General features: G+C 41.8%; 1 protein-coding gene across 1 annotated transcript; it reads right to left on the bottom strand.

Moving 5' to 3' along the window:
- Positions 1–1259: 1259 nt before the first annotated feature.
- Positions 1260–26778, bottom strand: ncbp3 (nuclear cap binding subunit 3). The gene is made up of 14 exons (XM_080780863.1): positions 26555–26778; positions 23796–23903; positions 22391–22496; positions 21863–21988; positions 20774–20935; positions 18594–18727; positions 17834–17993; positions 15632–15731; positions 13471–13565; positions 11152–11446; positions 9035–9201; positions 8556–8825; positions 8022–8253; positions 1260–3806 (listed from the first exon to the last, which is right to left on the bottom strand). The coding sequence occupies exons 1-14, from the start codon at positions 26768–26770 to the stop codon at positions 3713–3715; spliced, it is 2265 nt and encodes a 754-aa protein (XP_080636989.1). The 5' UTR covers positions 26771–26778; the 3' UTR covers positions 1260–3712.
- Between the last annotated feature and the right edge of the window lie 586 nt (positions 26779–27364).

Below are 27364 nucleotides of genomic sequence, written 5' to 3' on the forward strand. Positions count from 1 at the left end.
ACGGAGAAGTATAACTGTAGCTCTGTCAGAAACACTGTTGGACGGAGAAGTATAATTGCTCTGTCAGTATAATTCAACCGCCAGATGGCGCTTTTACCCACTTTTCACTGCATTTTGCATAACAGTGCAGCTCAAAGCTCAGAGTGTGAAGGTCATGATGACCACGGGGCGGCGAAACTGAGCCGTTATAGCAGATCTAAAAGCCCACAACAAGTCTCACCCACGGCGCCTTGTGGGCTTGTAGATCTGCTGTTTCTGAACGCGACGACACCGTCATACGACGGTGCATAAATGTACCTGTAGAAAGTTCAACTAGCTATTATTAATGTAACGTTTTACTTCATATTAATGAGCATGTTGTGTTAGTTATAATTAATACTACTAGTAATAGTAATACTACTAGTAATAATACTACTAATAATAATAGATAGATCTTTATTTTTCAATGAAACAACGAAATTCAGTTTAGAGCTTCACCTTCACCACTGGCATCAAATAAATATCCATACTGTAATAATAATAATAATAATACTAGTAATACTACTACTACTACTGTTGTCCTGTATTGTTTGTATGTTTAAACCACTACTTTTGCTGTAACCTAATTGCCCTTCTGAGACATTAAAATACCTTGAATTACTACTACTACTACTTCTAATAATAATAATAATTAATAATAAAGTCTGTGGTGATGTGAGAAGATTCAGTGGTTCTCAACCAGTGGTCCGGGGACCACCAGCGGTCCTTGAAGTGATTCCAGGTGGTATTAGCTAAATGATGGAGTTATAGCTGGTAACCAAATTGACCCTTATTTATATTATACTCTTCAGAGCTTCGGTTCCATGTTACAAACATCTGCATTACTTCATTTACAAGAAGTCCAACTCAATAATTAGAGAATGTAGAAGATATACATGTTTGTTGGGGCTAAATTAAGCAAATGGTGAATGAATAAATAAATACAGGTGAAGTAAACATTGAAGATGCTTTGCTACAAGCAGAATCTCCTGACTGGCATCATAATATCAATATGGTAATAGTCACACCTGTGTGAAGTGAGGGGCGCTCTTATCATCTTACATAGAGGGAATTCGGTACAGCTATGATTAGGCGTTGCAATGATGATGTAAACGGTGACAAAACAAACATTAATTTCTATTCATTGTCAAACATTAAACCTGTATATAGGAGGGACTAGCGGCTAGCGCCCCTCAACAATAAGACCAATCATCAGAATATTAAAAAAAGATACAAAGCAATAGAAAAAAAACTTTTATTTGATTTTAATGTGATGAAACAGGAAGTTCAACTCATCTGTCAAGTGATCTGATTGGCTATCTGGTCAGTGACTGACTGGAGGAAACCACCAATAATAACCAACATGATGACATCACTGGGGGAAACCACCAATAACAAACATGACATCACTGGAGGAATCCACCAATAACAAACATTATGACATCACTGGAGGAAACCACCAATAACAAACATTATGACATCACTGGAGGAATCCACCAATAACAAACATTATGACATCACTGGAGGAATCCACCAATAACAAACATGATGACATCATCATTGCTCAAAAGAAAAAGAATAAAATAAATCAGGAAACAAAATGAAAAGATAAAATAAAATAAAACTAAATGGTCTCTATCCACGCTGAGGTTGTTTTTACTTCAAAAGATCAAAAAAAACTAAATGGACTTTCTTTCTCTCTAGCCACACGTGGACACTTTTACTCATTTCAACATGCAGGGTCCATTTGGTTACATGTGTAACACTGGGTATTTTAATGTGGAAGTACAGGCATTAACCCATTTTGGGCTGGAACCCCTTTTGGTGTTAGCATCGTTATGCTTTAGCTATTGAAAAATAGCAGACCTAGCAGTCTGCTATTTTAGAAAAATCGAAGAACGACTGACATAGAAACATAGCTTTTTCAGAAACCTCAGGATGTATAAGACATTTTTAGAATCTGATCTCAGGTCAGAATGGGTTAATATATTGTTTAGAGTTAAATTAACACTGGGTATTTTAAAGTGGAAGTACAAGTCTTTAATAATACTACACATTTACGCTGTTCGGGTCCTTTCAAACGGGCAGAGATTTAACGATTTAAGGGTTTTTTTCAGCGAAGTCGAGGGGCGACAACAAAGCAAAGCAAGCGTATTGACGTTGGTGCGGTGTCAGAACCTCATGGTTACGTCTGTGTTAATCGATGCCCCTCTGAAAGGCCCTACTTTACACTGAGTTGTTTACTGTGTTGTTTACATTGTAATCGTATGAAAACAATAATACTGAGACTGTAAAATACTCACTTAGGCCTCATTCACACCTGAGACACACAAGAGACACTCGTGTCTTCTGTGTCTTCTGTGTCTCACAGCTCCAATGGGAGTCGTGTAAAGATGGACCAGCTCTTTGTACCCCATCAATTTGTACTGAAATAAAATGCCGTCAGGTTTTTGAACATGGAATTAGTTACAAAATGTCAAAATCAGCTTTGTTTGCGTGAATTAAAGTGTGAAAACAATTAAAATAAAATAAAAACCAAAATAGAGAAAATAACAGATCTATAATTCTCGCTGAAAGGTTTGATTTCGTTCAGATTTAACTTCACAGATTATTGTCTCAGAATGAGATCAAAACATGAGCTGAATGATTCATAATAATTCACAGACACACACACACACACACACACACGACCCAGGGTTCGAGTCTCAGGTGTTAACACACTTGTAAAGAGAGAAAGCCGACGGAGTGTAGTTTTAAACACGCGTTAGTGGAACGGACACGCCCCCTCGCCGCGTCGAGGGGGCGTGTCTATGTGTCGAGGGGGCGTGTCCATGTGTCGAGGGGGCGTGTCCATGAGTCTAGGGGGCGTGTCCATGATGGGCATTCAGGGGAAAACCTTTCCTCAGTGTAAATTTAACCCTTTGGGAGCTCGTTGTTAGTCTTCAGTTAATTTAACTCTAAAGTCAGACGAGTTCAAACAAAAGATACTTTTGATATATTTTATCAACATAAATGTGTTTGTTTTTTTTACGACAGGCACCAAAAATATAAAATAAAATATACGGTAAATGTATATTTATTTATGAACTTCAAAGAGAATTCATACAGGCTCGGACAACATAAAGCAACAGTACTTCCTTGGTTTTGTTTCCAACTGCATTCTGAGAATTGTAGTTCTTCCAACACGCCACGAACAGAGCTGAGGTGTTGATGAACTACAACAAAAGGACTACAAAAATGGATGCTTCACAGCTTACTGCGAGCTTAAAGGAGCACTTCACCAATTTAAACCTATCTTTAATATTATTGGTCCTCACTAATGATCGTTATAATATTATATCTGATCTTCAGACCCTCGGATACTAAATGAAGTAACCCTGACCTTGAAAATGGATGAAGTGTTCCTTTAAAAAGACCACAAGTGTGGGTAGGATCTCTCTCTCTCATAGATGGTCTTGTAGATCCGATGTAGGTGTGGTCTTGTAGGTCAGATGGAGGTGGTCTTGTAGGTCAGATGGAGGTGGTCTTGTAGGTCAGATGGAGGTGGTCTTGTAGGTCAGATGGAGGTGGTCTTGTAGGTCAGATGGAGGTGGTCTTGTAGGTCAGATGGAGGTGGTCTTGTAGGTCAGATGGAGGTGGTCTTGTAGGTCAGATGGAGGTGGTCTTGTAGGTCAGATGGAGGTGGTCTTGAAGATCAGATGTCGTCGTCGCTGCTCTCTTCCTCGCGGCTGATCTCGATCTGCAGCGACGGCAGCTGGTCCAGACGGCTCCCCCTGCTGGACGGGAGCCTGAATAGGACAAATAGCAGATCTACAAGCTTACAACGCGTTAGATCTGCCATTTGCACTATACTATATATGCACTATATAAGGCGCTAGAGCGCCAAGCAGGCGGAGACTAAAGTTATGGACATTTTTCTGTACCACACCATAGAGCACCGAAGTCTGACGTCACTTTCAGTACACAGGTTCATGTATTTCTTTAGTTGCATTGAAATCCCCATTAGATCGCTTCATATAAGAACTGTGTTTGAAAAATAAACCGACCACCCCGGCCTTTCTGTCAGGGGGGTGGCTGTGCGTCGTTAATGATGTCCATTCATATTTGATACAGCCAGTTTCTGGAGAAAATGGAATTAATGTGGCCGCAAAAGCCTTGAAACTACATATGAAGGCAATGTCGCTGCTACTGTCTACACATTGCGTTCCTGAGATTCCTCGTTGACGTAAGCTCAGCTGGTGGTGACTCAACTCGTACTAACCACGAAAATTTTAATATCAATAAAATAAAAATAAACGTAATTAACATTCAGTTTCTGTTGTGCGACGGGCAGATGCAGCCACCCGCCTACCCGGAAATGTAGTATCTGGGTTATTTGACTCGTTTCTAACGCTTATTTTGTTACTCTTTGGGTATATTTGTACATTTCCACCTTCAGTCGATGCTTCATATCCATATGAGTGAAAAGGCCGGGGTGATCGGTTTATTTTTCAAACGCAGTTCTTATATGAAGAAAATGGGGATTTCAATGCAAATAAAAAAATACATGAACCTGGGGACTGACGCCCTCTACCGACAGGGACGTCAGGACTTCGGTGCTCTATTGACAACCAATATAAGGCAACATTTCCCAAATGTCATCATGCTTTAAGTAGCAAACTGTACCTAGGACAATGTACAGCATGTCAAACTAGGGGTTTTTATGATTTTCATGATTCTGAATCCATCCCACTCTTTGGGCAAAACATTTGATGAGGTCAGCACATTTGTGCACATTTTGGCAAGTGGCTATTCAGTATTTTAGCCGTGACGTGAGCGCCCCCTCCTGAGATACTTCCGGGTCCTACTTTTGTGTCGCTTTTGTCTTTTGTGTCCCCATAGAGTTATACTGTGACGCTCCGTCAGACTAAATCTGAGACGAAAACGACCCCGAAAGTCAAATTTTACCGCTTTCAGAGCTGCCAACCTTGAGATATTCCCGGCGCAGCGCGGCGCACACGTGCCCGGTGTATCTGAGCCTATGCTCAGGGAGGTCCCGCATGCCGGTGTATCTGAGCCTATGCTCAGGGAGGTCCCGCATGCTGGTGTATCTGAGCCTATGCTCAGGGAGGTCCCGCATGCCGGTGTATCTGAGCCTATGCTCAGGGAGGTCCCGCATGCTGGTGTATCTGAGCCTATGCTCAGGGAGGTCCCGCATGCTGGTGTATCTGAGCCTATGCTCAGGGAGCCTAGTAGTTCTTGAGGGGGATGTTATGTTATAGAAGATTTCACACCAGGAAACTAATTTAGACAGCCAAGCTTGTTATGGACATTAGAGCAGGGGTCTTCAATGTCTTTCAGACCAAGGACCTCTTATCTGAGAAAGAAGCAGGTAAGTCCAGTAGTCCACTACATAGTAAGTGAAGTTTAGCAGATTACACTTTTTCATTGATGGCTTCATAACCTTGATAGCACACTGTTGTTGTATAAATGAATGTTTTCTTGTTTAACACATTTAGCTTCTCTTCTCTAATGTGCATTTTTAGACATTAACCACTACCCTTGACCATTGGCTCTGCTCATTTTCCCTTACGTAGTACATTTCACTAATGGAGAATTATACTTGCTCAGACTAAAAGTAAATCCCCAGTGACTTTAAATGAACATCACACATGATCATGTTATTCAACATTACACATTTGCTATGAAGAAAATACAACCATATATTCTTCAGCTGAAGCATATGAACCCTCTAGAACCCTTAGGTCAGGGGTGCCCAAAAGGTACATCGCGATCTACCAGTAGATCACAAAGGCTGTGCAGGTAGATCACATGACATGCCCCTAAAACATATATAATTTAAATTAAAATATATATAATTTGGCATCCGACACTTGAATTTAATTAAGGTGACTTGATTGATTGACATAAAAAAATGACCTATTAAGCCACAATGGAATATTTGTTTTCAAGAGTGTTGAGCACAAACATCAGTAGCATTACAAAGTTATACATACAAAAACTATTTCCATTTCGCCCCCTCAGGTACATTTGTTTTTACTATTTTCAGCAATGAGATCATACTATTTGTGGGTAGATCTTGTTGAGCTGGTCATTTTTAAAGTAGCTCTTAAGTCAAAAAGTCTGGGCACCCTGCCTTAGGTCATCTGGGGCTGGCATACCAATTGCTCACCCCATAACATGGTGAAGCAGCATTTCACTACTATGCACCACAAACCTGGAACAATATTCCAGACCATTAGGACATTCCAACTATAGACATTAAGTCCAATTTAAAAACCTATTTATTATTTAACATTGCTTACTCACAAGGATGTCTATCAACATTCAACTAGGCTTGATAGATAGCCTAAGCCTGATAGTCTGGGCTTTAAATGAGCTGTACTGTACTTTGTTTGAATGTGTATGAAAGGTAGTATATAAATAAAATTGCCTTGCTCAGACTGAGTTAACATACAGTATAGTCTATATATACAGTATAGCCTAGTCTGTATAATCATTCATAGGCTCATTGTTGATAGACCATACATATTCATTCACATAATGATAGATAATTAAATCACTGACTACATGTCGACACATTCAGAGACAAAGTGGAATATTTTGGATCTGTCCGTCCTCTGTACCTGTACCAACTCCTATATTCGCTCGCAGTCTGTGAGGTTTCGCGGCCCCAAACACTCAACTTGGTTGAGATATACAGCTATTATTTATTGGTTACTTTGATCGGTTCAGGTCAGGCGACGTCGCAAGCAATGAACAACGCTCCATATCACGACAGTTTCTCACACACCATATCGCTGTCGGAACAGTCTCTTTGCCTGTGTGAATGAGGTGTAAACCGACCTTAAGACTGTTTCAACTTCAGTCGTTTCCGATCGCAGAATCACGCAGAACAGCGTTGATTGATAAAATATGAATTAATAGTCCCTTTCGATCGCTGGCTGTAGATTGACACGTGCGTAATTTAACTTTGGCAATGGAACCAAATTGACCAGCTCGTTCAGACAAGACGGCTCGGTTCAATATATTTAACATAATTCCTGCTACTGTATCATTTATGAGCAGCAAAATGAGTTCACATGTCTTTGCAAAAGTTTTCCACCAGCATGGATGAAACCAAAACAAGAAGACAACTGGACAACATCAACACCGATTGGCTGTCAGGGCGCCATGCACAGCAAACGTCGCTTCAATTGGCTGTCAGTGTCGCAGCATGTTGAGTCAGCATCGTTCAGAAGCCCTTGAGGGATGATTTCACCATTCTGCCCATGATTCTGCCCAGCAAATCATCCCAACTATTTCTGTCAGAAGTAGTTGGGGGGATAATTTCACCCTTCACCCTGGTTATCATTGTGAATGTCGTACCTGCGTATAGACACCTAGAATTGCGTGATTGGTACACAAAATGCGCGCAGGTTGGTAGCTCTGTGCTTTCCTCATAAATAACAAAGCTGCTGCTCTCCCAAATCTGTCTGACAGGCCGTCTGCCCCACACGGAATACTATCGCCATTTTATTTCATTGTGTCAAACTAAATCCTCATTAATGCAAACTAGATTCAACATACTCAAGCCTGCAGAGTGCAGACATTCTAAATATGCCCCCGAAATATTTTAACGAGCAAATGGATTATTTTTGTTGTCATGGACACGGACAACATTAATAATTCTACTCGAGTTGGAAGCATTAAGATTTTAACCCTCAATGGCTTCCTTTCTGAAAAATAACGTCATTGTAAAAAGATTCACGCGTTTAGATATTCTATTTACGGGAGCTGGTGCCACTTGGACCCGGACGTAACTAGGACTACAAAATGACCCGGACATAACTAGGACTACAAAATGACGTTGGACTTAAATACTGAATGGCGTGCACAGCAGTGTGTAACGTACCTAGCAGCGCTGGGCAGCTGCTCCAGACGGCTCCCCCTAGTGGCGGTTATTATTATTATAATTATTAATGTCTAACAGTGACCTCTAGTGGTAGGAAGGTGCAACGTACCTAGCAGCGTTGGGCAGCTGCTCCAGACGGCTCCCCCTGCTGGTGGTTCCAGCTATCTGCTGCTTCTTGCTGATCATGGCTCCCCACATCCTCTGAAGCTCCTCCTCCTCCTCTGCTTCCTTCTCGGGAAGCTCCGCCCCTTTCTCATCTGGCTCCGCCTCCTTCCTCCTCCTCGAGGAGGAGGAAGTGATGTCATCACCGCCGCTGGGTCCCAGGCGACTCCACAGACGACCTGCGGGAGGCAGCGTTGAGTCCATGTTACCGTCTCTGTGCGTCATGAAGTGTTCCTACTCAATATGTGGTCATGAAGTGTTCCTGAGCCGTTGCCCCCGCGACCCGACTACGGATAAGCGGTTGAAGATGGATGGACAAGTTTTTCCTATGCTATACACGTCCCTCATGACTCATGAGCAGACCTTCATTCCCTAACCACCCCCCCCCTCCCTCCCCTCCCCTCCCCCCGGTAGACAACACTGACTTCACCATATTTGGTGACCCCTGTGACCCCATGATTCTGGAATCAAAACGACGTACTTGTCTTCCTGTCTTTGGACCAATCAGAGTGGAGGCCTCGGGACTCCTGGCTGGCCACGCCCAGTCTGCTGTGCACGTCTCTGGTTGGCTCCCGTGGCTGAGGGGGCGTGTCCGGGTCATGGTACCGCCTCTTCCCTTTGAGTGGCTCCCGTGGCGGGGGCGTGTCTTCGCGGTAGCGTCTGGTTGGCTCCCGTGGCTGAGGGGGCGTGTCCTCCGGGGAGCTGGAGCGTCTGTCGTGGTACCGCCTCTTCCCCAAACGCTGTCTGACATCTGTCAATCAATCACACATCACATGTCAATCAATCACACATCAGTCAAATGACATCATCAACTTATTGAGCGAAAGATTATCAATTTATGAAAACAGATATTGAAGGTGTTTTAAATGTTAGATTTGAGTTATAGAGGTCAATTATAATGTATTAAGGCATATTTGTCGTTCCTTTTAAATGACTAAATTGACAGTATGTATATCTGACCTGTCTTATCCGTTTTGGCCACAGGGTGGCGTCTCTTCTCCTCCAGCAGCTGCCTGATGTCCGTCACAGCGCTGGGAGCCGTCTGATTGGCCGCAGGCTCAGAGTCCCCGCCCCCTCCAATCCTGCCGCGCAGCCCGCCGGCCAATCGGCTTTCACTCCTCGCCGAGCTAGTGAAAAAATATAGTTGTTATCGTTACAATTTACAATTAACCATTTAGGCATTTAGCAGACGCTCTGAACCCGTTCTGATAATATAACTAATATATGCTATTATATTATAATAAAGCTCTGAACCCGTTCTGATAATATGACTAATATATGCTATTATATTATAATAAAGCTCTGAATCCGTTCTGATAATATGACTAATATATGCTATTATATTATAATAAAGCTCTGAACCCGTTCTGATAATATAACTAATATATGCTATTATATTATAATAAAGCTCTGAACCCGTTCTGATAATATGACTAATATATGCTATTATATTATAATAAAGCTCTGAACCCGTTCTGATAATATAACTAATATATGCTATTATATTATAATAAAGCTCTGAATCCGTTCTGATAATATGACTAATATATGCAATTATATTATAATAAAGCTCTGAACCCGTTCTGATAATATAACTAATATATGCTATTATATTATAATAAAGCTCTGAACCCGTTCTGATAATATAACTAATATATGCTATTATATTATAATAAAGCTCTAACCCGTTCTGATAATATGACTAATATATGCTATTATATTATAATAAAGCTCTAACCCGTTCTGATAATATGACTAATATATGCTATTATATTATAATAAAGCTCTGAACCCGTTCTGATAATATGACTAATATATGCTATTATATTATAATAAAGCTCTGAACCCGTTCTGATAATATGACTAATATATGCTATTATATTATAATAAAGCTCTGAACCCGTTCTGATAATATGATTAATATATGCTATTATATTATAATAAAGCTCTGAACCCGTTCTGATAATATGACTAATATATGCTATTATATTATAATAAAGCTCTGAACCCGTTCTGATAATATGACTAATATATGCTATTATATTATAATAAAGCTCTGAACCCGTTCTGATAATATGACTAATATATGCAATTATATTATAATAAAGCTCTGAACCCGTTCTGATAATATGACTAATATATGCTATTATATTATAATAAAGCTCTGAACCCGTTCTGATAATATGACTAATATATGCTATTATATTATAATAAAGCTCTGAACCCGTTCTGATAATATGACTAATATATGCTATTATATTATAATAAAGCTCTGAACCCGTTCTGATAATATGACTAATATATGCTATTATATTATAATAAAGCTCTGAACCCGTTCTGATAATATAACTAATATATGCTATTATATTATAATAAAGCTCTGAACCCGTTCTGATAATATGACTAATATATGCTATTATATTATAATAAAGCTCTGAACCCGTTCTGATAATATGACTAATATATGCTATTATATTATAATAAAGCTCTGAACCCGTTCTGATAATATGACTAATATATGCTATTATATTATAATTACACAACATATTTTGAGATGGGGGTCCTTGACATGAAAATGGAAACGACTGACACATACTGTAGAAACATGAGGTTTTAACCCTGAGAGAACGACTGACACATCAGAAACATGAGGTTTAGAAACACGAGGCTTTTCAGAAAACTGAAACCGAGTGGCGCGTTACGAGCTTGTAGGTCTGCTATCTTTGAAAAATCGAAGAACGGCTGACATAGAAATATAGCTTTTTCAGAAAACTGTCAGGATGTAGAAGACATTTATAGAATCTGATCTCAGGTCAGAATGGGTTAAGTCTTTAGAAGCGTTCATATTTGAACCTCTCAGTAACTGGATGGTTTATTTAACCCATTTTGACCTGAGATCAGATTCTAAAAATGTCCTCTACATTCTGACAGTTTTGTCGATTTTTCAAAAATAGCAGACCTAGATCTGCTATTTTTCCAATATATATATTTTTATCCCACGATTTTGGAACCCATTTTTCACCCCTCATATTTGAACCGCTCAGTAACTGGATGGTTTATTTAATTAATTTGCATACCTAACGAGCTGATCTGCATACATGGTCATCTTCAGGGTCTTCTTGGGGGCGGGGCCGGTCTTCGAGGGGGCGGGGCTGGTCATCTTCAGCTCCAGGTCGAAGGTCGGAGGTCGCTGGAGGTCGTAGTCCATCTCCTCCGAGTCTGACCCTGAACTTGACCTACGCGACCTCAGCCTGACCCCCGCAGAGGTCAGCGACCTCTGACCTTTGAAGTGCACCGTGCGGTCGTCTGACTCCATGTCGTCTTCATCATCATCGTCATCCTCGTCTTCCTCTGGAAGGTTGACCAGGTCAGCTGGAGAGAGAGAGAGACATAGGGTTTATACAGGAGAGAGAGAGAGAGACATAGGGTTTATACAGGAAAGAGAGAGAGAAAGAGAGAGAGACATAGGGTTTATACAGAAGAGAGAGAGAGAGACATAGGGTTTATACAGGAAAGAGAGAGAGAAAGAGAGAGAGACATAGGGTTTATACAGGAGAGAGAGAGAGACATAGGGTTTATACAGGAGAGAGAGACATAGGGTTTATACAGGAGAGAGAGAAACATAGGGTTTATACAGGAGAGAGAGACATAGGGTTTATACAGGAGAGAGAGAGAGACATAGGGTTTATACAGGAGAGAGAGACATAGGGTTTATACAGGAGAGAGAGAAACATAGGGTTTATACAGGAGAGAGAGACATAGGGTTTATACAGGAGAGAGAGAGAGATAGGAGAGAGAGAGAGACATAGGCCCTCATTTATCAACCGTGCGTACGCCAAAATATGGGTGCATGCCGAAATTACCGACATTTTCGGCATTTACCATTTCCGCCAAAGCTTGAAATTGAACTTGACAAAGTACGTTTTGTCCTCGCCAGTTTTTCTGTGGTAGAACAGCGGAGCAGCATTGTTTGACCAGCTGAGAGGCTGTCACAGGCATCTAAACATATGTGTATTCACTCCTAAAATGTTTATATAAAACTGTATAGGTATGTATATGGGCTACATGTAAAAAATTTAAAGTAAGGGAATACATCAACGATGTGTCTTTGTGTCATATGAAATTAGTAGGAGTTAAAATCGCGCAATTAAAAACAATGTTGAAAGTTAGATGCCATTTAAACAGTGAACTATTTCCATGACGGGACGTTGGAGAGTATAGTGCAGTGCTGCAGTTCTGGAGAGTCCCAACGTGGGTAGCCTACTGTAGCCTAATCTACAGCAGGCCGATGTCTTTCTGGAGTTACGGTATGTGTGCAATCTCCTCCTCGTTTAATAAACCCGACGCGTCGCTGGAATGACAAATGTACCGTGCCAGCGCAAGTGGGAACCGCATCGGAGATAGGTAGGCTACCCAGCCAGCCCACCACCGCCACCACCGCCAGCCAAATGAGGCTATACGTATACGGCTGCACATTCATATAATGACAGTCCACAGCCGAGCCACTGCAGCGACTGGCGACTGCGAGGCAATCTAAATAGACTGTCGAACGTGCTTGGCCAGTTGGTCACGGACGGACCACAGTGATAGAGAGAGACAGACAGACAGGACAGGAGGAGCAATATGCAAAACAGCAGCGTGTGGGTGCCTATTTGTTATTTAATTCATGGTAGGCCTACAGCTTTATTTAATTCATGCAGGTTTATTTATTTAAGATGCAACAAGTTGCGTGTGCGTGCGTGCGTCTGTGTGTGTTGTGTGTATGAGAAAGGGGGCAGCAAGGAAGTAACCATGGTTTCAGGATCGTTCATGTCGCAAAAACGAGGGCGAGGCTTGATTTCATAGGGCGTGCCAGATAGATTTCAGCCGTCACATTTATTAACGTCAGAACGAAATGAAGGAAGGATCAGCTGTTTGCGATCACTTTATAAATGCCGTGGCGACGTGGGTGTACTACGAAACCTGCACTCCAATCTGTGGCAGATTTGACACTCAATTGATAAATGAGGGCCATATGGTTTATACAGGAGAGAGAGACATAGGGTTTATACAGGGGGGAGAGAGAGAGAGACATAGGGTTTATACAGGAGAGAGAGAATAATAGGAGTGTGTGTGTGTGTGTGTGTGTGTGCGTGTACCAGAGTGTGTGCGTATGTGTGTGTGTGTGTGTGTGTGTGTGCGTACCAGAGTGTGTGCGACCGTGTGTGTGTGTGTGTGTGTGTGCGTGCGTGCGTACCAGAGTGTGTGTGTGTGTGTGTGTGTGTGTACCAGAGTGTGTGTGTGTGTGTGTGCGTGTGTACCAGAGTGTGTGTGTGTGTGTGTGTGTGTGTACCAGAGTGTGTGTGTGTGTGTGTGTGTGTGTACCAGAGTGTGTGTGTGTGTGTGTGCGTGCGTACCAGAGTGTGTGCGTGTGTAAGGAGGGCTGTCTCCAATCAGAGGGCTCTTGGTCTTCACGTCTCTCGGGTTTCGTCGGCCGTGGTACCGCCTCTTCCTGTGTGTCACAATAAAAGCTAGTAATGGTACCGCCTCTTCCTGTGTGTCACAATAAAAGCTAGTAATGGTACCGCCTCTTCCTGTGTGTCACAATAAAAGCTAGTAATGGTACCGCCTCTTCCTGTGTTTGCAGAACTCAGTGATGCTTGCGGAACTCGACTTCGTCTCGTTCCTGACCGCATCCCTGTCGTGGCCATTATCACGTTAACCCACACCCTCTCGTGTAATATTGCTTAAATGTGCCACGGAAAATAGCTTCCAAAGCGTGTTATGTTTGTATGTGTCCATACATGATGATCGGCCAACAAAAGACATTAATCTCCCTCCCAGGGAGTGAAGAGCGCTGATGCCCGATTTATTCTTCGTCGTACAAAGTGTTCCTGATCTACAAGCTCACAACGTGTCGAGGACGCGACGCGTTGTGAGCTTGTAGATCATCTGTTTTCAGCACGCAGAGATATGCAGGCTCTGAGAGCATTCAGAAACTTTTGCCTTCACAATAAAAGCATGCAGCTTTCACACGTTGGCCCATGAAGACGAGGAAAAGGATTAAGAATTCGGTGGCATTTCAATAAGGAATTAATTTGTCACTTTATTAATCCCAAAGGTTTGGACTGCATTTAATTTTAAACACAAAACCTTAAACTGACTTTCTGTGTGTGGAATATAAAAATTGCCTCTATTGACTGAGTGACTTTGTGTTGGGTTGAAACCATCTACAGTGTTCTGAAGTATAACCGGGTAGGTTGCTGTTTTGTACCTTTGTAGGGGGTTTTATGATTCAAACCTTTAATGGTGGAAACCACTACATAAATAAATGGCGCCCGATGTGGGGGCATGATAAGATCATGTATTAATACCACGCTATACAAAGAAAAAGTTGGTGCTACCTAATTTGTGGTGGCGCTACCTACTACTACAACAGTATGAATAGGCTATGACTAACGAGATGCAAATATGCAACATAAATAATAGTTCTGGGGCGTAGCCTCGAATGCTGCAATTGATCACTTGGTATGCTAAGTCGAGTGGCTGTGTGTCATCCAACATTTACATGTTAGTAGTAAGCCTACTAGTGCAAAAAATAAAATCACATATTTTTATACAAATGCAAGTGTACACTACACTACTTGCTTTCCCCTTTTTTTACCTCCTTTATGATGATGAGTTCCTGTTTTTTGGCTGGCTATACATAAGTCTATATTTGTATGTCTCTACTCTCTAAATGTTATAATGAATTGAACAAGTTGGACGCTCTTGTAAACAAGTGTAATGCTTTATTGGTCGTCCACTCACAGTTGTACAGTGTTTTTGTATTGAGTTGTGCTTGAAATGTACTGTAATTCTGCAAACTGTTAATAAATACGTCAATCAAATCAATCAATCGGCATCACGGCATGACCCATAATTATACAGTACAGTGTTTGACTTAAGGAGGTCTCAAAACAAAAATAACCTAACTGTCAATAAATACTTCACTATCCCCACTATCTCCGGACGGAAGCGCCACTGAACCGTGAACCGATTCAGTGAATCGAATCATTGCCGTGGGCGTGAACCGAATCAGTCACACACTGAAATGATCCGTTTGGCACATCACTACGTGTCTCACACACTGAAATGATCTGTTTGGCACATCACTACGTGTCTCACACACTGAAATGATCCGTTTGGCACATCACTACGTGTCTCACACACTGAAATGATCTGTTTGGCACATCACTACGTGTCTCACACACTGAAATGATCCGTTTGGCACATCACTACGTGTCTCACACACTGAAATGATCCGTTTGGCACATCACTACGTGTCTCACACACTGAAATGATCCGTTTGGCACATCACTACGTGTCTCACACACTGAAATGATCCGTTTGGCACATCACTGCGAGTCTCCAGGCAACAAGTGGCCGTTTGGTACCATCACCTAGTTTAGCATTTTTCATCGGATCAATGGATGGGGGTCGACGGCCACATTGATATAAGTTTGTGGGTCCTTTTTAGCTACCTAAGTTTCTTCACGTGTGTGTGTGTGTGTGTGTGTGTGTGTGTGCGCATCCTACCAGGAGTTACTCAGTATTCCTTTCATTCCTCCATAGTTTGGGTTTCCATATTTCATGTAATATCTGCTCCTGCTGGCAGCTCCTGGCTCCTTCCTGTCACCTGCACACGCACACGCACACACACACACACACACACACACACACACGCACGCGCACACGCACACAGAGAGAGCGTTTAGGTCAGAGCAACAGTACGCTACCATAAAAGTGTAAATCATCATATATAGAGTTGAAGAAAGCAAATAAAGGGGAGAACATGAACAGTATGGGGTGAAAAATAGAGGGAACTTTTTCCCGGTGCCAGTTTACATGTGATGCGTTTTTTAAATGATTTATCTTCCCCCCCCAAGCTTTTTTCACAATATGTATTTAACTACATTGCAAAAGTAGCATTAGTTTTCATGTAAAATTACTTAATTTCTGTGCAACAACTGTAAACGTGCTTTCATGTTTAAAGTGCAGAAACATCTTAGGATAGATGTAGACCTATTTGACAGAGCAGAAACATCTTAGGATAGATGTGGACCTATTTGACAGTGCAGAAACATCTTAGGATAGATGTAGACCTATTTGACAGTGCAGAAACATAATTGCCTTCCTTGATGTATTAATGAGCATCAATAACAACCATCACCTGTGTCACAGACACACACAGCTCCCCTCTGCAGGCCTCTACTACTGAAAGTGACTGCATGGAGTGTCTCATTTCTCTCCAAAAGCTAGGGCTGACCCAAAAAAATGCGTGCGTGCGCCTCGCAATTGCTGCTGTGAGTTTGATTGATTTAAATATGTATTAACAGTTTGCAGAATTACAGTAGGCTACATTTCAAGCACAAACTAAATATAAAGACTGTTAACTGTGATTGGACGACCCAATTAAGCATTACACTGGTTTACAAGAGGGTCCCCTGCATGTTCGATTAATCAAAAGTAATAAGGCCTCGATTAAATGACGCTTTATTTACGGCAAGAGGAGAAGAAAAAATAAAGAGTTCATTCATGTTACGGTCGGGTGGTGGTTTTTTTGTGTTTTCACATCTGAGTTTCAATCGGAAGAGAAGCTAAATCCCTACATTTTCTGGATTATATATATTTTTTATTTAGTTGACTTGTTACGGTCGGATGTTAAGCCTAATTATTTGTGCGTCACTGCTTTCATGAAGGCTGCAACAGCTGCAACAGCAACTGCTTATTGTTTAAAATAAATGAGACCAATCCAAGCATACCTTTCTCTACGCTATATCGTTGTTTAAGCCAAAGAGTCACTGCTCGCATCGCACCCCCCCCCCCCCCGTTGGGTTTCGAAGCGTCGAATTTTTTATTTATTTTGATTGATCGATCATCAAATACGTGATCGAAGGTCATACCTATCCAAAAGCATGTGAAAAACTGAATATGATGGAATATGATTACAGCTCAGATTTTTATTTTTTAATAAATCGATACGTATCGTCGGGATATAATATCGATAATACGATATATCGTTACATGCCTAGTAGGTGCCCTTTGAGAGCGGTTTTGAAGGAGTCAAGGGATTTGCATGTCTTAATGACTGTTGGTAGGGCGTTCCACATTTTGGTGGCATAGGAGCGAAAATAATTTAGTCCCTTGTTTGTGTCGAATCTGGTGTTGTGGGTGTGAACTTCATTGACATTAAGGAAGTATTTGGACAGGTACATGGGTATCTTAGTGAAGTATTTAGACTAGGGCTGACCTCGATTAGTCGAATAGTCGACTAATCGATCGGAACGGGTCTCAGTCGACTGACCACCTCTCAGTCGAGAGGCTTAGGGCCCGGCCCTAAGCCTGTTGGTAAAGTCCAGAAACGGCCCGAGAAGTCCGACATATTTTTATTTAATATTTCAAGCATGGGTGGCTCTAGGTGCACGGACGCAGCAGCATAGCTAGGCTACTCACTCACAGCTGCACTATCTGGCGCTCTGATAAACCCACATTAAGGAACAAGAAGTCAATAACACACACAAAAAGTAGTCTACTTAATTATAGGTCGCAAAGCGTTGTGAGCTTGTAGATCGGCTATCGCGGACTCACGCTGCATTATAAAACCCAGAGTCATTAATATTTGAGCCAAGTTGTTAACCAAACTGTCTCCGTTCTTTGCCATGCCAAAGTTAGTCTACTCTGTTTGCATTTTATTTTATTCTTTGAGACAGTCAAAGTGTGTGTGTGTGTGTGTGTTACCGTGCGTAGCGAAGCGCAGAAACAGCTTGTTTCCTTTGAAAGGTTTGATTGCAGGCCTGGGCTGGAGAGAGAGGAGAGAGTCTCTCTCTGATAGAGAGACACCGTCCGTCTGTTGGAGAGAGAGCAGGGAGTCTCTCTCTGCCTCTGACACACCATCTGTCTGCACACACACACACACACACACACACACACACACACACAGTTAGTTTGCGCATCCTGGCGCTTCATTCACTATTTCAGGAATAAATAGCTTTGTTAACTATAAAAGATCTCGGCTCACTCCAGCTTGACACAGAAACTATGAAATGACCAATATAATATAATATAATATAATAATAAATATATTATATATATAATAATAATATAATATCCAGAGCAGATGAAGTTCGCACGGCGTTCTCCAGCTCCACACTTTATATTTCACCCATTTTGGGCAGATCTACAAGCTCGTCTGATATTTTTGAAATATCGTGAAAATGTGGCACAGATCTTTGAATATATATTCTTTCAGTGCAAACTTTTCCCTGGAACAACATATTTTGAGACAGTGGGTCGCGGCCAAATAACTTCGGGGGTCCTTTTACATGAAATAGTTTGAGAACCACTGACATAGAAACATAGGGTTTAACCCTGTGAGAACCACTGACATAGAAACATAGGGTTTAACCCTGTGAGAACCACTGACATAGAAACATAGGGTTTTCAGAAAACTATCAAGATTTCTCAGGTCTAAATGGGTTAATATTATTGTATTATGTACCTGGGCAGGGGGCGGGGCTACATCTGTGTTGTTCTCCGCCTTCGCTGCTGACTCCGCCCCTTCCGTCACCACCTGCCCTTCCTCCTCATCTTCCTCCTCCTCCTCCTCATCATCAGAGGTCTTCTCTGTACGCTCTGACACACACACACACACACACACACACACACAGACAGACAATTTACAATTTAGGCATTTATCAGATGCTCTTAATCCAGAGCGATTTACATTAAGCAAGAACAAAAAGCATGGGAATACATCACATAAAAGCATTTATCATGAAACATGCGTAAGCTAAGAACGTAACAGTGGAATATCTATATAATGAAACTATACATATATACTATACTATGCTATACATATGTACTATGATGTGCTATGACTACATAACATGCTATAAGTCTGTATCAAATGCTATTTAAGTCTACAGAAATGCTATGGTATGCTATTTAATGGTAGCCAAACTGTTACTTTTATTAAGTTTTTTGTGCCATAGAGAGCCTAGAGGGTTTGATTGATTTAAGAGTTCATTCATGTTACGGTCGGGTGGTGCTTTTTTTTGGTGTTTTCACATCTTAGGTCGCATTCTCACCAGAGTGCTTTGCTGCGATTAAAACCTGCGCATTTTCAGAAAGTGCACTTCGTTTGGCAGGTGTGAAGGCCCTTTCGAATCCTAATGCGCAGCAAAGAACCGCATTTTACTCCGAGCAAAAACGTGGGTTTCGCTTCGCTTCCAATCGCGCTTGACTACGATTCGGTGCAGGTGTGAATGCAATCCGCAGCAAATAAAGGAAATGAAGCAAACAATGTGGCGGGTGAGGAGCTGAACACAGTTGGAGACGGAGAAGGCATATTTTACGCAGCGCAAAGATGTCTCGTTACTGTGGATAGACGTGGTCGAATGAGGAGAGTGGAGACTGAAGCCCTGATCGAAATGAGGACGAGTACATTAATCAATTGCTTAAGAAAACACAAACACTGCAGTGCAGTGTAATAGTATTATAGCCTACAGAATATTCTGTCTGTCAATGGCTGTCACTGTGTGGGGACTAGTGGGGAGTAGGAACTTTCATCTCGATAAACTTGTAAACATTTTGCGCTGCTGTCTGTTATATCAGTGCGCTCAGCGCTGTGCCTCCATGCCCAAAAGAACAGTGCGTGGCTGCGTGCTTATAGTGAGAGAGCGAGAGAGAGGGGGGGGGGGCAGTCCCAGACGGCACGACACATATGCACGTTATGAGTATAATTTTATCACCATAGATTTATCATTTCACTGTGTAGGCTAGTTTATGAATTGAACACATTGATAAAGGTCCCCCCTGCTGTGTTTCCAATTGCTGCGGATCATGTGATCAGTGTGAAGGCAAACCGTAGCCAATTAAATATGCAAGAATCCCATTTCTCCGCCCATACGCATTCGAGTCTACCGAAGTATTAGGTGAGAATGCGACCTGAGTTTCAATCGGAAGAGAAGCTAAATCCCTACATTTTCTGGATTATATATATTTTTTATTTGAGAGGTAATGGCTGTGTCAGGCAGTTGACTTGTTACGGTCGGATGTTTTATTAAGCCTAATTATTTGTGCGTCACTGCTTTCATGAAGGCTGCAACAGTTGTTGCTTATTGTTTAAAATAAATGAGACCAATCCAAGCATGCCTTTCTCTCCGCTATATCGTTGTTTAAGCCAAAGAGTCACTGCTCGCATTGCGCGCCTTGCAAAAAAATGGCAACTAAAAAATACGGGGAAGCAGCTTTTTGCTTCTACGGGCCGACGGCATGGAACAAGCTCCCACTGTACCTTCGTCAGGCAGCCTCTGTAGACATTTTTAAAGCTCAGCTCAAGACCCACTTCTACAACATTGCTTTTAATTGATCTTTTACTGCTTGTTTTTTAATGTCGTTGCCTTGCTTTTCTTTTATTCTCCATTGTTCTGTAAAGCACTTTGAGCTGCATTTCATGTCATGAAAGGTGCTATACAAATAAAAATGTATTATTATTATTATTATTATTATTATTAATCAATTAATAATTCAATTAGGCCAATCAGCTACGGCCGTGGTAAAGTGGTAACTTGCGACCGTATCGACCTGGTAATTAAATCGCCCTCGTCTGCCGTGGAAGGACTTCAATGAAGTGAAAACAAATGACGTTTATTTTGGGGACAAAGGGGGAGGAGTTACCTTTGCCGTGGGAGGGGAGGGGGAGGGGTTCGTCCGACCCTTTGACCTCAGGCTCCGTGGGAACGACCTTGGGATCGGCGGGAACGACCTTGGGATCGGGCATACGGCTACAGTTGATGAGCGCCCGGGAGGAAGTGACATCATCCAACCACACCACGTTACCTAAGAAAAACGAAAGAATGGAAAAATATATTTTTTTACAGTGCTTTACAATGGGTTAGGGTTAGGGTTCATTCATTCATACATTGGGAGGTGAAGCGGCGAACAGTCAACGCCAGCATCCTCACTTCCCACATTCACACACCGACGGTGGCGAGTTCACACCGACCGACTCACTGGAGGCAATGTGGGGTTCAGTGTCTCATTGGAGACAGGGTGGGGTTCAGTGTCTCACTGGAGGCAGGGTGGGGTTCAGTGTCTCACTGGAGACAGGGTGGGGTTCAGTGTCTCACTGGAGGCAGGGTGGGGTTCAGTGTCTCATTGGAGGCAGGGTGGGGTTCAGTGTCTCATTGGAGGCAGGGTGGGGTTCAGTGTCTCATTGGAGGCAGTGTGGGGTTCAATGTCTCATTGGAGGCATGAGGTGTGGAACGACACCGGGCACTGCTCTCCCTGTGGGGGATGTGGAACGACACCGGGCACTGCCCTCCCTGTGGGGGATGTGGAACGACACCGGGCATTGCCCTCCCTGTGGGGGTGTGGAACGACACCGGGCACTGCCCTCCCTGTGGGGGTGTGGAACGACACCGGGCACTGCCCTCCCTGTGGGGGTGTGGAACGACACCGGGCACTGCCCTCCCTGTGGGGGTGTGGAACGACACCGGGCACTGCCCTCCCTGTGGGGGTGTGGAACGACACCGGGCACTACCCTCCCTGTGGGGGTGTGGAACGACACCAGGCACTGCCCTCCCTGTGGGGGTGTGGAACGACACCGGGCACTGCCCTCCCTGTGGGGGTGTGGAACGACACCGGGCACTGCCCTCCCTGTGGGGGTGTGGAACGTGACGCGTGTGTCGAATTTGTTCTTGGGTTACGTGGATTCCAGAGAGACACAGACGTATAGAATATAGATCTATAGCATATAGAACTTACATGAGGTGTCGTCTATCCACTCTATGTGAGCAGGAGGATATTCCTTGAAGTAATCGAATATTTCCTGTGTAGACATTTCGTCAACGCCAGACACATGGAGGGCTTCAAGACGGAGGTTAGGAACCGCTGGAGAGACACACACACACACACACACACACACACACACACACACACACACACACACACACACACACACACACACACACACACACACACACACACACACACACACACACACACACACACACACACACACACTTTTATAAATGCTAACATTTCCTCAGAGATGTGTTTTGTTGGATTGAGTCAGATTAGGATTAATTAATTAGGCATTAAATGTACCTTTCTTCATCATGTCTTTATCCAGCACCATGTCTTTAATAATAATAATAATAATTTAATACCTTTCTTCATCATGTCTTTATCCAGCACCATGTCTTTAATAATAATAATAATAATTTAATACCTTTCTTCATCATGTCTTTATCCAGCACCATGTCTTTAATAATAATAATAATAATTTAATACCTTTCTTCATCATGTCTTTATCCAGCACCATGTCTTTCTGGTTGTTCTTCTCTTCGTCACAGAAATGAAAACGCTGTGCCCGCTTCTCCTTCTTCTCTATCGCCTCCTAGTGGGGAAGAACAGCACAACATCAATTAATTATCCTTCTTCTCTATCGCCTCCATTTTAGAATATTCACTGTTCAGGTATTTGGAAAATGTATTTCTGCACATTGGCCCTCCACCGTTGAGAGGGGAAGCATTTCCTCAACAACATCGGCTACCTAGCAATCATTTTGTCAAGTTGACTCTTGCTGACATGCTACTGTGGCCATTTAAAATAGATATTTCCAACCCACAAACCATCCGATCTCACTGTTATCCGCATTTGCCATTGTAGCGTGTGGTAATATTGTTCGTTCAACCGGCGTTTTCTGTGTATGCGTTACAAGGGTTTGTGTGTCTGTGTCATAGACTGTAGGGCTGTGTTTACCTACAGGCATAAGAAAAGACCCGCCCTACTCTGTCAGACTGTCTTTGATTGGCTTACCCTGAAATCTGGCCCTACGTTAGCCAATCAATGACCTCTTGCTTTGTTCATGTTAGGTGTGAAGCCATGGCCCATGTGGGCTCAGAGGCTAGTATGAGAGGCAGAGCACAGACGAAACGTTTAACACAGAGAGCGCTCTCTCAGCAGCAGTCAGCGCAGAGACGCCTGTATGACAGTCTGACTCACAGAGAGCGCTCTCTCTCTCTCTGCAGTCAGCACAGAGACGCCTGTATGACAGTCTGACTCACAGAGAGCCTCTCTCTCTCTCAACAGCAGTCAGCACAGAGACGCCTGTATGACAGTCTGACTCACAGAGAGCCACTCTCTCTCTCAGCACAGAGACGCCTGTATGACAGTCTGACTCACAGAGAGCGAAGTTGTCATAATAACGCCATAACGCGGTTAACACACGCACAGTAATTATAACGCCGTTATGGAATGGGAAATGAAAAGCGTTAGGTTACAAATTATTGCAAATAGTAGTTTCGTTATGTAACGTAACGCAATGTAAGGGCGTTAGTTACAACTCTGCCACTGACACAGAAACAGAAATAGTTTTTTTTAAAGGACCACTTCACCACTTTTCAACGTATCTTCATATAATAGGTTCTCACTAATAATGATGATAAAATGGGGCCACTTTTTTCTACTCAGTCTGTGTCTCATAGGAGGGCTGTGGGCAGTTCAGAAACCCGTCCACCAGTGACATCATTAATGGGGAATCCAAGCAAATAGAAACGGCAGGCTTTCTAGTCTAGTCTAAAATGGAAGCCACAGTAACAGGGTTGTAACAGGGCTGTAACAGTGTTGTAAGTTGTAACAGGGTTAGGTTAGGGTAACAGGGCTGTAACAGTGTTGCAACAGGGCTGTAAGTAACCTTAGAGTTGACGTCTATCCCGGTGATGAACGCTCCAGCCTTGTTCTCGTAGCGACGCCCTGCCACTAGCTCCGCCACTAGCTCCGCCCCCGGGTCCACCTTCACGTCCTGGAAGATAAAAAAATATCGATTTGTCGTCAAACAACATTCATCCATCCATCTTAAACCGCACATGTTTGCTGCGCGGTAGATCAAAGGCATGGGTGGCGCATTTGCGCAACCAACAGCTGAGACAGTTATGTAGAGAATCCTGACAGGCACTCAAAAGGCTCTCAAATTAGATGTTAACATCCAGTAAGTAAACAGGAATAAAAACTAGTGTTGACTAATCATTACACGGGACTCTTATTTTGAAGAGGAAGTCAGAGCACAGGAAGTCTGTTTCAGTTGTAAACAAGCTACCATGATGACACTTTTGAAACTGAAAGGGAAAGTTATGGTGCTGCTGCAGTGCTGCTAGTCGCTCAATCAAACAGCCATATTTACATTACAATATGAAAACCATGCATCTGTCACTTAATAAAATGTACCCATTCTACATACTGTGAAATACAATGTAATGTACCAATTCTACATACTGTGAAATACAATGAAATGTACCCATTCTACATACTGTGAAATACAATTAAATGTACCCATTCTACCTACTGTGAAATATAATGAAATGTACCCATTCTACATACTGTGAAATACAATTAAATGTACCCATTCTACCTACTGTGAAATACAATAAAATGTACCTGTTCTACATAATGTGAAATACAATGAAATGTACCCATTCTACCTACTGTGAAATATAATGAAATGCACCCATTCTACATACTGTGAAATACAATTAAATGTACCCATTCTACCTACTGTGAAATATAATGAAATGTACCCATTCTACATACTGTGAAATACAATAAAATGTACCCATTCATTCTACATACTGTGAAATATAATGTACCCATTCATTCTACATACTGTGAAATATAATTAAATGTACCCATTCTACATACTGTGAAATATAATGAAATGTACCCATTCTACATACTGTGAAATACAATGAAATGTACCCATTCTACATACTGTGAAATACAATGAAATGTACCCATTCTACCTACTGTGAAATATAATGAAATGTACCCATTCTACATACTGTGAAATACAATGAAATGTACCCATTCTACCTACTGTGAAATATAATGAAATGCACCCATTCTACATACTGTGAAATACAATGAAATGTACCCATTCTACATACTGTGAAATACAATAAAATGTACCCTTTCTACATACTGTGAAATATAATGAAATGTACCCATTCTACATACTGTGAAATACAATAAAATTTACCCATTCATTCTACATACTGTGAAATATAATGTACCCATTCTACATACTGTGAAATATAATGAAATGTACCCATTCTACATACTGTGAAATATAATGAAATGCACCCATTCTACATACTGTGAAATACAATGTAATGTACCCACTACCCATTCTACATACTGTGAAATATAATGAAATGTACCCATTCTACATACTGTGAAATATAATGAAATGTACCCATTCTACATACTGTGAAATATAATGTACCCATTCTACATACTGTGAAATATAATGAAATGTACCCATTCTACATACTGTGAAATATAATGAAATGCACCCATTCTACATACTGTGAAATACAATAAAATGTACCCTTTCTACATACTGTGAAATATAATGAAATGTACCCATTCTACATACTGTGAAATACAATAAAATTTACCCATTCATTCTACATACTGTGAAATATAATGTACCCATTCTACATACTGTGAAATATAATGAAATGTACCCATTCTACATACTGTGAAATATAATGAAATGCACCCATTCTACATACTGTGAAATACAATAAAATGTACCCTTTCTACATACTGTGAAATATAATGAAATGTACCCATTCTACATACTGTGAAATACAATAAAATTTACCCATTCATTCTACATACTGTGAAATATAATGTACCCATTCTACATACTGTGAAATATAATGAAATGTACCCATTCTACATACTGTGAAATATAATGAAATGCACCCATTCTACATACTGTGAAATACAATGTAATGTACCCACTACCCATTCTACATACTGTGAAATATAATGAAATGTACCCATTCTACATACTGTGAAATATAATGAAATGTACCCATTCTACATACTGTGAAATATAATGTACCCATTCTACATACTGTGAAATATAATGAAATGTACCCATTCTACATACTGTGAAATATAATGAAATTTACCCATTCTACATACTGTGAAATATAATGAAATGTACCCATTCTACATACTGTGAAATACAATGAAATGTACCAATTATACATACTGTATATTGTTATTGTTATTAATAAGTTGTATTGTTTATATATGTTATTGTTATTAATGTTGTTATTGCAACCTTGTGTATTGTTTACTGTGAAGATAACAGCTAGTTTTCGGCCCATTTCCGCTTAGCTTTGACGTCACAGACTAACAACAACAACATAGCATTATTAGTATCATTATTAAGTTATTATAAACATTATTAGCTATTATAAACATAAACATATCATAAACAAGTCGTTCTAAACACACACACACAGTGACAGCCTATAGCGAGGGAGGGAGGGAGGGGTCCGCTGTCCGGGACTCCCCTCCCCGGCCTCCAGGCACCACAGGCCGGCCTCCCTCCTCAGGAGAGCCCGGGGTCTGAGCCGAGGCCTAGTGGGACTCACTCACCTCCTCTTCCTCCTGTAGCTCTCCCTCCTCCACCTCCATGGGCTCAGCTTCTCCTCCTCCTCCTTTCTCCTCCCGGGAAGAGGAGGTCGAGGAGGAGGAGGAGGACGACGAGGACGAGGACTCCGAGGAGTCCGAGTCCTCTCCGCCGGACTCGGAGCGCTCTGAGCCGGACTGTGGCTCCACAGACACACCGTGCAAGCTTCCCACCGCCGCCATGTTGGATCAACAACACAGAACACACTGCCGTGGGGAGGTTTTTACCTCGAGGTTAGAGGAAGGCATCACTTCCTATAGTTATAATACATGAGGTGGTTTTTACCTCGGGTTTACTGGAAGGCATCACATCACTTCCATTAGTTATAATATATGGGGAGGTTTTTACCTCCGAGTTTACTGGAAGGCATCACTTATAGGTATAATACACAGGGTGGTTTTTACCTTGAGTTTAGACTGGGAAGGCGTGTGTGTGTGTGTGTGTGTGTGTGTGTGTGTGTGTGTGTGTGTGTGTGTGTGTGTGTGTGTGTGTGTGTGTGTGTGTGTGTGTGTGTGTGTGTGTGTGTGTGTGTGTGTGTGTAATGCACAATCTATGTAAAATGGGTGAATGTAATTCACAATCTATGTAAAGCGCTTTGGATAAAGGCGATATATAAATGCACCATTTATTATGCAGAATATCCCATCATTTTGAAAATAGCAGATCTCACAATGCGTCACCTTGTGAGCTTGTATAGCTCTGCTGTTTTCAAACGGGCTGAAAATGTAAACTGTATGTTTTGTAATAATAATCAAAATGTACAAAATGTTTTCAAA

Source organism: Protomyctophum bolini, assembly GCF_963924005.1.
Source record: "Protomyctophum bolini genome assembly, chromosome: 13".
Taxonomy (NCBI): Eukaryota; Metazoa; Chordata; class Actinopteri; order Myctophiformes; family Myctophidae; genus Protomyctophum; species Protomyctophum bolini.